The 15,967-nt window shown below is 37.8% G+C and overlaps 1 protein-coding gene across 2 annotated transcripts in view; it reads right to left on the reverse strand.

The window, feature by feature from the left end:
• Positions 1–15,967, reverse strand: part of DCC (DCC netrin 1 receptor) — a 1,216,740-nt gene that overhangs the window by 75,676 nt on the left and 1,125,097 nt on the right. For both annotated transcript variants that reach the window (XM_051851212.2, XM_051851210.2), the window contains exon 22: positions 10,366–10,431. In XM_051851212.2, the coding sequence (XP_051707172.1) occupies positions 10,366–10,431 (66 nt within the window). The remainder of the gene's footprint in view (positions 1–10,365; positions 10,432–15,967) is intronic.

The raw sequence follows: 15,967 nt of genomic DNA on the forward strand, positions 1-15,967 counted from the left end.
ATAGAGTTACTGTTGGAATTATAGAAAATATATGCAGGGCCAGTGCTGTGGCATGGTAGGCTAAGCCTCTGCCTCCAGTGCCAGCATCCCATATGGGTGCCAGTTCATGTACCCACTGCTCCTCTTCTGATCCAGTTCTCTGCTAATGGACTGGGAATGTAATGAAAGATGGCCCAAGTTCTTGGGCCCTTGTACCAGCGTGGGAGACCCAGAAGCAGCTATTGGCTCCTGGCTTTGGATCAGCCCAGCTCCAGTTATTAAGGCCATGTGTGGAGTGAACCAGTGGATGGAAGACATTTCTCTCTGTCTCTCCATTTCTGTAACTCTACCTCTCAAATAAATAAATAAAATCTTTTAAAAATATTTATATGCAAAGTAACCATCACAACTGACCTAAAGGAAATTCTTATAACACCACTGACACATTAAATAAAACATTGCCAAGATAAACAATTTCTTAGAGCATTTGGTATACTTCTGATTTGGACTTCCAAGCTACAAGGCTTTTAGCAATAATACTCAATGTGAAATATAAATTTGCAATTTATCACAAATGTGTATAACAGCTCAGTACTTGCCCCAAAAGACATATAGTTATGTTACAGTTATAGGATAGTTAAGAATCATTGTTTTTTTTAAGTCACAAATTTAAATAACTTATTGCTGATTTGTTATTATTGGGGATATTCTAAGCACTTCTGATGTAAATTGACTCTCACAGGGAGGGACTCAAAAAAGTTCTTTGAAAACATTTTATGCTAAAAGATTCTGATTATAAATTAAAGAGTAAGAGTTCCTTGATGTAACTTTTACTTTCACTACAAAGATTCATTAAGTAAGCAAAGGTCAAGACTCTACACCACAATTTTACTTATGATTTAAAAAATTATTTTACAATGTATCTTCATCTGCTCTTTTGTGCCTAACTTATTGTTAAAATTAACCCTTTATGTGAAAGCTTACAAGGGAGATGGTTAGGAATTTCTTGGATTTTTATTAGTATTACTTGAATCTAACAGTTCACTATTTCTGAAAAACTTAGTATGATTCATACGTAACCCTATAGCAGTGAACATTTAAAAAAACCTGATAGAATAATTAACATTTCCACTCTTATTTCACTCTTTCCATCAGTAAAACACTATGTTTCATGTCAGAAATAATAGCTCTGGGTTCTGCTGAGCATTAGTGAGATTATACTGATGTCATTTGCCTTAGAGAATTAAGGTTCATGAGAACTCCTATTATAAAGCTTTGATTCTAGGTCTTTATGAATTCCATATAAAAGTTTCCATTAGTTTAAAACTTGGTATTCAAAGCCTCTCATTAACTTTCCATCCTCAAAGTACAGGCTGAATGTTCAGCATAACTGACATTCAATGGGCAGTTGAGAAAGTCAAGTACAATTATGTCTGCAGATCCAATCAGTTTTGTTTAGTCATTAGCTCTTTGTTTTCTATAAAGTTACCACAAATGTGGAATTAGTGAATACAAAGCTGTTGTTTCTAGAGGAAATACAGGGTTAGGTTCCTGTTAGTCTCTGGTCACAACATGTTTATCAACCAACTTATATATAAGCTTGCTTTATGTGTGTTTGTGCTTAAAGACTTCTTATTTAACATACTATGTTGATTCATTACCACTGAACCCATGGCTTTCAGCATGGTAATTTGTAACAGAACCAGCTTCACACATATATTTTCTCTATAAGGCACATCACTGCCTTACTGTGCTCATGAACACTAGGCAGCACTTTGGCGCTATGTTTGGAGTCTTTATAAACAGTGTAATCATCAACAAAATGTACATGAAGGGCAAAGTTGGTACTAAATATACACCGGAAAGGGTACTTATCCACAATGTGGGAGCTGAAATAAAGGCAGAGATTCGTCTTGTTCTACTTGGGTATTGAAATTCAGGCAACTCAAATTTTTCCTGCTCAGAATATGTCCTCAAATGACCACTGCAAATATTGAATTTGAGGTTACCAGTAAACTTTAGACCACAGGTGAATTCACAGAAACCGAATCTGTGAATAATAAATACAACAACGACAAGTTCAAAACTGAGGAAAGACTTAATGAAACGTAGCTGGAGATTGAACTTCTTTCTTTCAATCATCCTCTCTGCTGAGAACAGTTTTGTTATTATTAGTACACTCTGAGTACAACATGTCAGTGATTTTAATTACTAATACTAATATAGATCTTTGAATTTGAATAGAAGTTCATACATTTATATATCCCAATAACCAGAAAAGTGATCAAAATTCTGAAAACCTTTAGAGCTCACAAGCCTGGATTACTACAATTAGGAGTTACAGTCAAGAGCACTTGACTGCACAATGGACAAATGATACCTTCGGCTTGGGTGGGGAAGCTGCATGAGGTAATTCAAAGACTTTGAACTATCTTCATTGGCACTGTGATTATTCATGAGACAATGAAGGCAACACAAGGACCACAGGGCAAGAGCTGACCCTTGAAAGGCTTTGTGAAATGGCTCAATGTGGTTCATCCTATGTGATTTTCCAAAATTAAAGAAAATGCATTGTATGAGGATACTTCAAAACCTTCACTGAGGGCCCAGCGTTGTGGCTTAGTGAGTAAAGTTGCTGCCTGTGATGTCAGCAGCACATATGAGCACCAGTTTGTGTCCCGGCTGCTCTATTTCCAGTCCAGTTCCCTGCAAATGGCCTGGGAAAAGCAGTGGATGATGGCCCAAGTGCCTGGGCCCCTGCACCCATGTGGGAGACCTGGAGGAAGCTCCTGGCTCCTGGGTTCAGCCTGGCCCAGCTATTGTGACCATCTGGGTAGTAAACCAAGTGATGGAAGATCTCTCTCTCTCTGCCTCTCCTTCCCTCTCTTAAAGAATAAAAATTCATGGAAAACCAGGATTAAAAGATAGTACACGTTTTCCATGAACTTTCTGAAGTACCCTCAAATCTTAACACTTCTCTACCCGAGGTTCACATAATAGTGTGGGTACTCAATGTCTGAGTGGTCAAGATCTATATGTATTCTATTAAAACCTGGGGGAATGGAGTCAAAATTTTTATAGTTTTATGGGCACTCAATCCATTTATTTTCATGTTTGGTCACAGTAAAATGTTTCATCTCTTTCTACTAAATTTAATAAGAGAATACACATAGATTGAATAATGTGATGGTTATGAAGTCTTAGTAAAGTTCAAAAATGGGTTTTGTAAAATAAACCTAATTCCTATAACGCTTTGAATTACAAATGCATAATATTTTTATATTTGTAAAATATATGCTATGCATATTATAACGATTTATTCCCATAAACTCTGCAATAACTCATTGATGGATCAGAGGGCTAAGTGCTTAATTATCCTAAAGAAAACACAGTCAGGTATTGAATCTAGAGACACTGGCTCCTGTTTTGAGGTTCTGTTCCCCTTGTCATAATGGCTGCACCCATGGCTGTACTAAATTGTTAGGCAGTTAAACGACATGAATACAAGAAGAACAAGTTCAATTCTCAGAAAAGAGATGCAATGAAACCTAACTGGGGACTGAACTTTCAATTTGAGTCTTCTCTGATAGCAGTTTTGCTATTAGTATACTTTGAATGCAACATGTTATAATAATTTAATAATATTAATATATGTCATTCAGTCTCAACAGAAATGCATATGGCCTTAATCATTTCAAAGCATTTCTCCTTAAGATAAAACATTACACCCAATTGTCTGGAAGGAAACACAAATAATCTAGCCCAATAGTCCCTAAAAAGAGATACTAATCAACATTATGGTAGGAAAAATTTCTTGGTCAATTAAGTTAGAAAACATATTTCTTCTTTCAAGTATCATTGTTTATAGCATTTTTAAAAATTTTTTAATTTTTTATTTTTTTGACAGGCAGAGTGGACAGAGAGAGAGAGAGAGAGAGACAGCGAGACAAAGGTCTTCCTTGTCCGTTGGTTCACTCTCCAGTGGCCGCTGCAGCCGGGGCACCGCACTGATCTGAAGCCAGGAGCAAGGTGCTTCTCCTGGTCTCCCATGGGGTGCAGGGCCCAAGCACTTGGGCCAACTTCCACTGCACTCCCGGGCCACAGCAGAGAGCTGGACAGGAAGAGGAGCAACCGGGACAGAATCTGGTGCCCGGACCGGGACTGGAGCATGGGGTGCTGGTGCCGCAGGCGGAGGATTAGCCTATTGAGCAGTGGCGCTGGCCTGTTTATAGCATATTAATATCAACTATGACTATCCAAGAAGAGAGGAGGAAGGAAGGAGGACAATGTATTCAATTATTCCATAAATATGTGTTGAAGATCTAATTTGATGTTGTTATCAGGAGAGATAGATTGTTGACCTCAGAGAGCTTACAACAACCTAGAAAATATTAACTCATGGGGCAAATAAATATGAAATTACTATTAAAATCAATGCCAAAAAGAAAAGAGGAGGGATTCATGTAGATTAATTTATCATGGGGGTTTATGGTTGTTGGTGTTGGCTCATGAGAGATTTCATGGAGTGACATTTAAGTTGAATCATGGTATATTGCTAGGAGTGAGTTCCTGTTTCCTACAAGGGAACTGAGGGTAGGATACATATCTGGGACATTGGGAGCAAACGAAGAATGGTACACAATGAGGCTGGCAAGAGGAACAGGATCTACTCATTCCTCTTATGAACCACATTCAGTCATCTTGCATGGAATCACAGACCATTTAAGGTTTTGCAGCAAGAATGCGACAGATGTGATTTATTTTGACAAGACCTCTCTAGCTGCTGTGTGGAAAGGGGTTGATGTGGAAGTGGTAAAACTAGCCAAGGGGATTGAATGCATCATAAAAAATTCAATTTGAAGTTTTCCAGGTGAAGGATGATGACGACTAGAACTGAGATGGTGGCAGCAGCAATCCAGCAAAATAGACAGTGGTACACTATAGTTTGAAAGTAAATGAATGAATCATGGATTGGGTGGGAGATGAAAGGCATGTAGGTTGAACAATACTTCTTACAAAGGAGATGAAAGAAAAAGTAGAAGTGAAAGGTCAGAGTGGGTAGACCAAATGTACAGTCTTGAGTATGTCAGGTTGGAGGTATTATAATAAATATTAAACGGGGAGTGAAAGGGTCTGCATTAGACATACACATTTGAGTTGACACCCAAATGGGGAATTTGGAATCCCCAGAATGGATGAGATCATCGAATTCCAGAAAGTTCTCTCAATACTAAGATGTCTGGCACTTAAGCTGAAGAAAGAGAGGTGAGGTGCCAAGATAGTTTACCAATGGACCTGTGGCAAGTATACTGTTTTTGTTTTGCTTCCTCGGGGCTTCTCATTGGACACATATACCTGAAACAATCTTTAGGAACTGGCTATCTGTGTCAGCAGTTTGCAACTGGATATATTTTGCCCCTTAAGGGGAAATGTGACATGCCTAGACACATTTCAGGCTTTAAATCATGAAGGAGGGCAGATGCTAGAGGAACCTGGTGGGCAGAGTCCAGGGATGAAAATATACCCTGCAAGTGTGCTGGACAACACACTCAACAAAGAATTACTCAGCCCTAAAATTAATGGTGTTGGGGTCAGGAAGCTCCCTGCTCCAGTTTAACATTTCCTGTGTTCAAATGGAAAGCCCAGACATGAAGAGTTGAGTTTAATTTGTCAAATTAGTCACATAGCACTAGTCCCTGGCAAAGGAAGTTCTAGTTCTTGGAGTGTGGGATTACATCAGGACCCTTAGAATCCTTTGCGCTAGGGGAAATGGTAGGTGAGCACAGCCTCTTGGAATCCATGCACTAGTACCTGGGACTAACTGCCAATCACTCCAGTCATCATTCCGTCCTAGACAAAGCTATACAACTTTATTCCTGGATCTTTCCTTTGGGACTATAATATCTGCTGAGTACAGTGATGAAGGTCTTCTAACACCCTACTAGTCTCAGAATGATCATTTCATAGAAATGATAATATTTATAATTTGTTTAGAAAATTAAATTACTGAATTGTAAGAAAAATATTCTTGTTTTCAAAATAAAGGATACAGTATAGCCTTTTCTTTGACAGACAGCCCAAAAAAGGGCGTGTCAGATTTTAAAGAACACTGAATACCGTTTTGAGTACTGATATAATGTTAACCTAGTTTTGATTAATGTTGTACGAATATAATAAACTGTCAAGCTTAACATTGTTTTCAAACATTGAGGGAAATAAAAATATTTTATCATTTACAGATCTTTTAATCAAACTTGCTAAATTGATTTTGCAAATTATAGCAGAGCTAGCAACAAAAGAAAATCAATGTTTTATCTTCCCCCATGAGAAAAGTAGGATTAAGTTGAAGTAATTTTCAGAGTTGTTGCATTTCATACAAATATAAACTAAAAAATACATCTTCAGAAATTGAAGATTTTTCTACATTAAGAATGTGAAGCATAATCTAAAATTGAGTGCACCATAAAAGAAAAATACAACCAATCCCTACATATTAGCTTTGATTCCGCCTGCCATCAGAAAAGAATTTAGGAAGCCTCTTCACTTTTAACAATTTAATTAAGAGCTTCCAACTACAGGAGTAAACATGAACTATAGCTTTGTTTTTCTTTATTTGAATTCCAAGAGTGCATTTTAAGAGAGTGGCATGCTGTAAGAGAAAGTAAATGATTAGTGAGGTCTGAATTTATTTGCAACTGGCTTGAGCATCCTGACAATAAGCCATGATTCTATTACAATGCTATGAAGGATGAATCCAGCCAGTGTGGGAGAGTGAGAAAGCCTCCATAATTCTGCCACTGTAAGGGAAGATGTATGAAATCTCACTGGATCTTAGATTTAGGAACTCAGATTTTAGAATGTGCCTGTTCCTGCAGCCTACTATGTGAGTGTGAGGTGAGACTGGAGTTTTGTTATTCAGGGCCTCACTTACACATCTAATTAGAAAATATACCCTCTTCTTAAAGCTTAGGACATTAACAGAATTGTAATTAGGAAGCTGGGGTTTCCAGATGCTTTTGCTGATTTGCTTGCAATAGCCCAAGTTAAAGTCAAATTACAGGGGCTGACACTGTGGCATAGCCGGTAAAGCTGCCACCTGCAGTGCCACATCCAATATGGGTGCTGGTTTGAGTCCCGGCTGCTCCACTTCTTATCCAGCTCTCTGCTATGGCCTGGGAAAGCAGTAGAAGATGGCCCAAGTCCTTGGGACCCTGCACCCACGTGGGAGACCCAGAAGAATCTCCTGGCTCCTGGCTTCAGATGGGTGCAGCTCCAGCCTTTGCGGCTAACTAGGGAGTGAACCAGCAGATGGAAGACCTCTCTGTCTCTTCTCTAACTCTTTCAAATAAATAAATAAATAAATCTTTTTTTTAAATCAAATTACACATTATTTGTCTGCTAGCAAAAGAGAATAGGAAATGGATTAGGTTGTCTTTTACCACTTAACATTTCTCTGAGGTAATTGGTTTACCTTAATCAGCCAGGTAGCCTGTGGAGTCTAGTGGAGTATTAGAAATATTTCAGGTGTTTTGTTCATCCCGTCTTTTAACATGCACTCCTGCAAATACCATTTAGTGATAGGAAAAATTTGGGAGGGATAAAGTCAATAATCTATACAGACTGGCTTTAAGCTACCAACTGCCATTAGTCTGTTTTGTTTTTATGACCTTCTCCTGCAAAGTAGTTTATCAGGTCAGGTTCAATGATGATTATATTTTCACCAGGAAACTTAAATAGTAAATAAATAAATTAATAAATACATTGACATATATTCATTCTTCCAATTCTTGAGTTCTCTTCCTCAGAGACCTGACTTCTTTGAAAAGTTACTATTTGCTATAAATTCATGTTAAATTTAGGCTGGGCCTTCTTTTCTATCAAAATGTCATTTTACTTAGAAGGGAAGTTCAGCTACTCAACACCAGCTTTTAAATTTTGACCTAACACTGGAACTGACAGATTTAACAAAAAATACAAGATTTAAATCATTTCCCATTGCTTATGTATATGTCCATTGTAAAATTTTTCTTGATCTCATATTCATATGCTATCGCATATCATTCAGACTTCACCAGGCCTCTTTTTATTCCTAATCGCTAAATCTGGCAATTCCACCCAAGACTGGAGTCCTTAAGTCGTGCAGATTAGCTAGTCCACAGCTCTGGGTCTGAGGCTCTCCTTTGTTCCCTCCTGAACCCATACCCACATTCAGGAGTGGTTGAAGGCTGGTTAAAGACAACGGCTCTTTCTCAGTTATCCACACTGACTCCCTCTTTAACTTCTTGGCACTCTATCCTGTGATGGTGTAGATAGTCATGGGGATAAACTTCAATTTGAAACTCCTGTGGAGAGGGCATCTCAAAATCAGCTCTGCAGGATACTTCTCAAGGGGGCAATGCTAACTCCCTGCTTAAACTCCAAACTTAGAGGATTTCTGGCTGACTTAAAATACTACAATTATTTCCCCACAGGGTTTCTCTAGAACTTACTTTTTTTTGACCCCCTTGCACATCCTTGCATTTTTCTCATCACCTTCATCTTCTAGGTGTGTATTTCTCTGCCTTGTCCACCTGGCCATTTCAGCATTATGGTTTATTGCTCCTGCAGTGGAGAGCTCATTGCAAGTGCACAGCACTCACCTAGAACTTAGCAGCATTCCCCGATGACTGCTTGGATGCATTATGTATATCTGACTTATTATTGATATTTGAGATAAAATTCAAAGCAGGAGAGTGAGGTAATGAAACTTGCCAAGTTTGGGGAAGAGAATTGTCATTACCTAAATCCATTTGACAGAGCATGCTTGTGTTCTGGTTTCCAAAAAACCCTTTCTCTTACCTTCCTGCTGTGAGATCCCCAAACTGCCTCTTGTGTACATTCGAGACTACCAGAGGTAGGCATTAGCCAAAACAACTGTCTAAAACTTAACTGCCACTGGAGGGCGTCATGTTATTTAAACACAAGATGATCTGTGGAAGAGACAACAGAAAGCTACAAGAATTAGGAGAGGGTATACTGGCTAAAATCAAGAAGGACTTGATTGGCAGATAGGAAGCTTGCTATAGTCTGAATATTCATGATCCCCATCTCCACCCCAAGGGACACAGAAAATTCATATGTTGAAATCTAATCCCCTATTGCAGTGGGAGTAAGAGGTGGGGTTTTAAGAGACAACTGTTTATAAATTACCCAAGCCAAAATATTTATTAAAATAGCTAAGACAGAATAAGAAAAAGTTCAGATGTCATACACACCCTCTTTGGGGAAACGCATATATTAGATTATCATAGCGTAAAAGAGGCAACTCACCCCCTGTATTTTAATTTTACATCCAACAGACAACTTTTATATCACAAATTTGGCTTCCCACTTAAACTTTTTAATATGAGAGCACCCAGAAATTTCTCATAAAAACCTCATAAAGATGATTAAATAAATAATGGCATTATTTTGTAAAATAGAACATTGTACAGCAACAAAATAAATGACTACTGTTTGTAAACGTATGGATAAGTCTTAAAAATAAATGTAAAAATTAAAATGAGTCATAAAGAAGCAGGTGATAATGAAAACACATAAATTAGGTTTGTATTATCTTAACTTTGGTAGTGGGTATACAAGTGTTAATCTTTCCATTTTAAATGTGAAAAATTTTTCACAAATCAAACCAAGAATCAGCAACACTATTTTTATAAAAAAGGCCTATAAAATATTTGTGTATGTGCATTAGTTCTAGTGGAATTTAACTAGTATGAATTCATCTTTTCAAAGTTCTTGTTTCAGCAAAACTGAGGGCAAGATGCTGAGAACTCATCTCTACACCAACCTGCTCTTTTCCTGAAGTTCTAGGCGTTCACCCCATCTGATCATCCCCAAAGCCAACAGACACATGGGCATGCTCCAGTGGGCTGAGCAGCAATAATGCCTTCTTTTGACAACATGAAGAAAATTTAGCAGCAACAAGCCAGAGGATTCAGAATTTTGGAGAACCAATGTACTCTTCAGGAAAGAAGTGTTCACTAACTTTAACTTGTGAATTTGAGTGCCTTTCGGTTTAATCAATCTTAGATATCATCTCTTCCTATTAAAATTAGATTTTAAAAACATTTTAAATATATTAAAACCATTTACAATGTGGGTATTTAGCATCCCTGTATCATTTTATAAGATGCCTCTTCCATCTGTTACCTCTCATGGGCATCATCTCCCAGTGGAATGTGTTAGAGGTTTGTTAGTGACTTCATGATTCTATAATAGCAGTAAAACCCTAAGTTGAAGGTTCTTCACACTTATATTCAATAGAAAATTGGCTTCAGACATTCTAGAATTACTGACTTGATTAATATAAATATAATCAACCAAATAGAACTTGATTTATATACTTACCATTGAGAGTGCTCCTATCAATCAAATTAGTATCTACTGGCCAATAACCCCCATCTCCATGACGACCTGTTTAATGGGAAAGCATGTTGGAATATTAGTGGCTATATACCAGGACAAAACAAATGAAACAATACAGACAAAAATCAGTATTTTAAACTAAACAATAAGTGAACAAGATTCTTTGGACCATCTCCAAGAACGATGAACAATATTAACACCATTATACTACTGAGAAAATGTTACTTTTTGAGGAAGAGAAAAATCCATGATGAAAATAGATCCCCTTAAATGAGTAAAACTCAGCTTCTTTCTGATAAGTCACCTCCTCCTCATTTTCTCAATGTTCTTATTAAAGGATCAAAAGAGGTACAGCAGCAAAATATGCCCAAAATGTGCTTTTCAGAAGACAAAAGAGGTAAATCACAGCTCATGGATGCAGCCTCTGCTGATGTCCATCTGCCATGACTTAGCAGGGAGTCACCACTATTGTCGTTTAAGAGGATAGTGCCTTCTTCACACAGCTGGGCTTTGAATATTCCTTTTTAATATACTAAGCAAGATACCTGGAGAATGAGGTACAAAATTGGCAATAAATAATAGGGGGCAAATCCCAACACGCAAGGTTTAAGTATTTTTAACAGATACACGGTGAGGGGCCGGCAGTATGTCATAGCAGGTGAAGTTGCTGCCTGCATCACACATGGGTGCTGATGCATATCCAGCTGCTCCTTTGCCTATCCAGCTCTCTGCTCATGGGCTGAGGAAAGCACTGGAAGATGGCCCAAGTGCCTGGGCCCCTGTCACCCACATGGGAGACCTGGATGAAGTTCTTGGCTTTGGCTTGGCCCAGCCCTAACTTTTGTGGCTAACTGGGGAGTGAACAACAGGATGGAAGATCTCTCTCTCTCTCATTCAAATAAATAAATATTTCAAAATAAATAAATATTTTTTAAAAAAATTCAAGGTGAAAGAAAGAAGGCTGTTTTAGATTTACATGATTGGAAAAACTTGTCTCCCTTAGGTGATTAGCAGTTGTGCAAGTAATATTTAAGATGACGGAACCAGGAATTAATCCGAAATAATTATACTATTATCCAAAATTTAATGAATGGTGTTTTACCAGAGGTAACCCTTTTTTCTAGTGAAGCATTTGTAGGACAGTAATTATTTGATTAGATTTTGATTTCTTGAATCTCTAAGTAGATCACTTACAGAGAAACATGAAGGTTAAATCTTTGTGAAAATACCTATCAGAATACAAGCATTGTCCGTTGTCCCTTTTCCTTGCCTAAAGGAATTATTTATGAAATAATTAATATCAGTGGATGATGTAGAGAAAGTCAAGTGGAGCAGGCAGGTTCAATAACATAGGTTGGTTTCTCACACCTATAGATTTTAGTTTTGTTATCTATGACTGGTAAGTCCTGGTCTTGTGACATTGCTTTACATACCAAACACTCCTCTTACTAAAGCTTTTCAAAAATTTCATTTTATTAGCCAAAAGATTATGACGAAACAACATATAATTTTATCCTATTTTTAAAAATTATTTTGATATCAAATCAGAGCTTATGTTGGGATGGATATCAATCTTCCATCATGCAATGCAAGAAATAAATCTGATGTGTTTTCAGTATAAATTGGCACATTTAAATATCTCTGGGCTAATAACTATGAGAAATGAGGAAAGAGGAGTTAGGATGGTGCCTCCGAGGTGTGTGTGTTTTGGAGGTGAAAGGTCACTAAGAGGAGCAATTGAGAGTATCAGAAATTGTGAAATTCTGGTAGTTTGACTAAATTTGGCCTAGTCTAACCCTTTTGCAAATACCCTGCTTATGTAACTCTGACACATTTCTAGTTTCAATGAGCAGAGGATAAGCCTTGCCCATGGGACACTGTGAGATCAATGTTGGAAGAAATGAAGTGAGACAGAAGTTCTGTATGAATATTAAGATGACTTTTCTAGCAACTATAAGCAGCTTGATTGCAAAGCAGTCAGCCAAAAGATATGCTAACAACCCCATCACTTAGGCCAGTAAAAGCAATAAATGATTCCTGTTGGGAGTAATCCTGTATTGGCTGGAAATTAGGTACATAGCCTGTGGAGGATTTTCCTTTCCCTCTAGCATCCTGACAAATGTCTTTTTAATGAAGTTTCCAGCTCTCCCTGCATGTTTGTGGGAGTGTGCAAAAACAAGCCCAAAAGCACATCCATATATTACTTAGACATAAAGCTCTATGGGTGTAGTATCTTTTAGATTTAGCAAGGCTATTGATTATATTGCACGTTTCAGTAGACAGAAGAAAATCAGATGTCATACAGGTCAGAGCTCTATGATGAAGGAACCCTGGAAATGCATCTGAGTAAGTTAGGACAGTTTATCACATGGGCTTTCTAGACATAAAAGCAGTGTATTGACATGGGTTAACTTTATGTTGGTTACAATTACACTAATATTACAAAAGAAAATTAAGTAACTCTTAACAAACGCAACACAAAGTACTTTAACAAAACTAGATATCATCAGCAAGCAAGATTGGATTTATGGTAATGTAGAATTCTTGTACCAGTTCTTCAGGGAAACTAAACCCATTTCTGGGGTATTGATGAGACTGGATGTCTAGATCTAAAGAAACAGGAATCAAATTGTAATTTTGTATGCTGCTAAGCCTCTATTCTTTGAAAAATACTTCTTATATAGGAGACTTCTTATATAGGAAAATAATAAGTCATAAGCATGATAATAATTAAAAGATTCTCCCACTGCTATAGGGCAAGTACCATGAAATTATCAAATGAGACACTGGAGACTGAAGCAGAAGGGTACTGGGTGTTACTGCTTGGACTACTTAAGCATTTTTAAGGACTTATTGCTAGAGAGTAAATATTGTATGTTTTTAGTTAACTTGGATAACTTCATAAGCTTTGATAGAATGACTAATTAGAATTTGGAAGATGGTTGGAATAAAAATTAGTTAATGCAAAAGAATATAAACTATTGCTTAATCCCAAAGATCTTAATTTCATTAATGGAGCATAACCTTGGTAATAATTCATTCTAATTTATTAAACAGGCCTAGCTCCTCAGGGAAGGGATCATATGAAAATATGTATTAGGTATGGATCCTGCTATGACAGAGTTCAATCACTGTATTCAGATCTTTTATAAGCATACCCATGGAAAATATTAGCTAGCTATGGATGGTTCTTACTCTGACTTTAAAGATTTAAGAACAAACTATCTATTATTATAAATCAATATCAGATTTAAGTTAAAATATTTTTAATTATCTAGTAATAAAAAGAATATATAATATCATGTGTTCTCCAATATAATTATCCTAAAAAAGTCCTGAATCGTTTATATACTGCATTAAATATGTAGAAAATTCCAGGGGCTGGCACTGTGACATAGTGGATAAAGCCGCTGACTGTAGCACTGGCATTCCATGTGGGTGCTGGTTCAAGTCCCGGCTACTCCACTTCCAATCCAGCTTTCTGTTATGGCCTGGGATAGCAGTGGAGGATGTCCCAAGTCCTTGGGCCCCTGTACTCACATGGTATGGAGATTCCTGGCTCCTGGCTTTGGATTGGTGCAGCTCCGACCATTGCGGCCATGTGGGGAGTGAACCAATGGAATGGAAGACCTCTTTCTGTATCTCTACCTCTGTAACTCTGTCTTTCAAATAAATAAAATAAGTCTTAAAAAAAAAAGGTAAAACCTATGTGGTCTACTTGAGTAGGCAAAGCTGAAGCCAGGAACCAGGGGATTCATTTGGGTCTCCCATGAAGGTGCAGAAGCCCAAGCACTTGGGCCATCTTTTGGTGCTTTCCCAGGAGGGAGCTGGATCAGAAGTGGAGCAACTTGGACACAAAGCAGTGCCCATATGGGATGCCAGGTAGTGGCTAAAACAGCTACACCACAATGCTGGCCCCTGATCTGTTTCTTTATCTCTACCAAAGTGACACCTGTGCTGTATTCTCTGTGTATGACCATGTAAGGTGCTTTGGTGCTTTTGGTGGTAGTGATGATAATGATGATGGTGATGATTTTACCAATAGTGAGTAAATCAATAACTGAAAGAAGGAATGGGGGTTGGGGGAATAGAAATTAGAATACTTCGGGAGTTGACCCTGGTGTGAGAAAGAGGCCCATGAGTGAAATGAAAGATGTTGGCTCCATTCTCAGTGGGACCCGAAACAAAATGGAAGGAAAAGGACATTGCTTGTTTCCTTTGGAAGCACACAGAGTCCTGGACCTGAAGGTGCTTCTTCAGAACAGACAGAGTGCAGGTGGACACAGAAGGCTAAGGACACTCTTCCCAGTTGACTGATACTGAGTCCTCATTCCTATTCTTGTCCTGGGTCAGCATTCTCTCCCTCTGCCCCACACTTTCACTTCCTTTCCCCAAACAGAAAAGATCAGTATCAGAGACCAAAAGTGAATAAGTTTTAAAGGCTCTGGATCTGGGGAAACATGCAGGTCTTCAGTGTCTAGTGTAGACAGTGGGCACTTGGCATGTAGAAAAGTAAGAAAGCCCAAGAACTATCAAAACAGAGGAGAGAAACAGGAAAACCCTCATCACCAATTTCTCCCTCTGCTGTTGTGCTACCCAAGTTGTTCCCTGAATTCAACTTGAATTACTCATTATTTGCTCTCCTTCTTGCTTTCCCATGCCAGGATTTCTCCAATTAGGAGATGACCTAAACTTTCCCCATGAAGTCATTGTATAGTTCAATTTCTATTCTTGTATATAAAATCCACCTCTAGGATTTAAGAAGCCTTTTCTACCACAGCCCACCTTGGTATGTCCATATATAGATAGTACCAGTTTATCTGGCATTTCATAATCTTCATGTCAGGCTGAGTGTACATATCCTGTCCTATCTGTGCTGCAAACTTCTTAACAATGGACCCATGGGAGCTGGCACCATGGCGTGGTTGTGTAGTGCTGCCAAATAAGTCAAATCAGAGATGAAAAAGAAAATTTAACAACAGATGCCACAGAAATAAAAGAATCATCAGGAATTAATAAAAAGAGATATATGACAACAAACTGGGAAAACTAGAAGAAATGGATAGATTCCTAGACACATACAATCAACCTAAATTCAGTCAGGAAGGTATAGAAGACCTAAACAGACAAATAAACGAGATGAAATTGAATCAGTAATAAAGAACCTCCCAACAAAGAAAAGCCCAGGATCAGATGGCTTCCCTGCTGAATTTTACCAGACATTTAAATAACTTCAGTTATTTAATAAGAAATAACTCCAGTTCTTCTCAAGCTATTCAAAACAATTAGAAAGGAGGGAATCCTCCCAAACTCTTTCTATGAAGCCAGAATCATCTTTAATTCCTAAATCAGAAAATGATACAAAAGAGAAAGAAAGCTATAGGCCAATATTTCTAAGGAACAAAATGTTAGCTAATGATACCCAACAACACATCAGAAACATCATTCACCCAGACCAAGTGGGATTTATCCCTGGTATACGGGGATGGTTCAACATTTGCAAATCAATAAATGTGACACATCATATTAAAAAACTAAGGAACAAAAACCATAAGATTCTCTCAATAGTTGCAGAGACATATTT

The sequence above is a fragment of the Oryctolagus cuniculus genome, chromosome 10 (genome assembly GCF_964237555.1).
Source record: "Oryctolagus cuniculus chromosome 10, mOryCun1.1, whole genome shotgun sequence".
In the NCBI taxonomy this organism is placed as follows: domain Eukaryota; kingdom Metazoa; phylum Chordata; class Mammalia; order Lagomorpha; family Leporidae; genus Oryctolagus; species Oryctolagus cuniculus.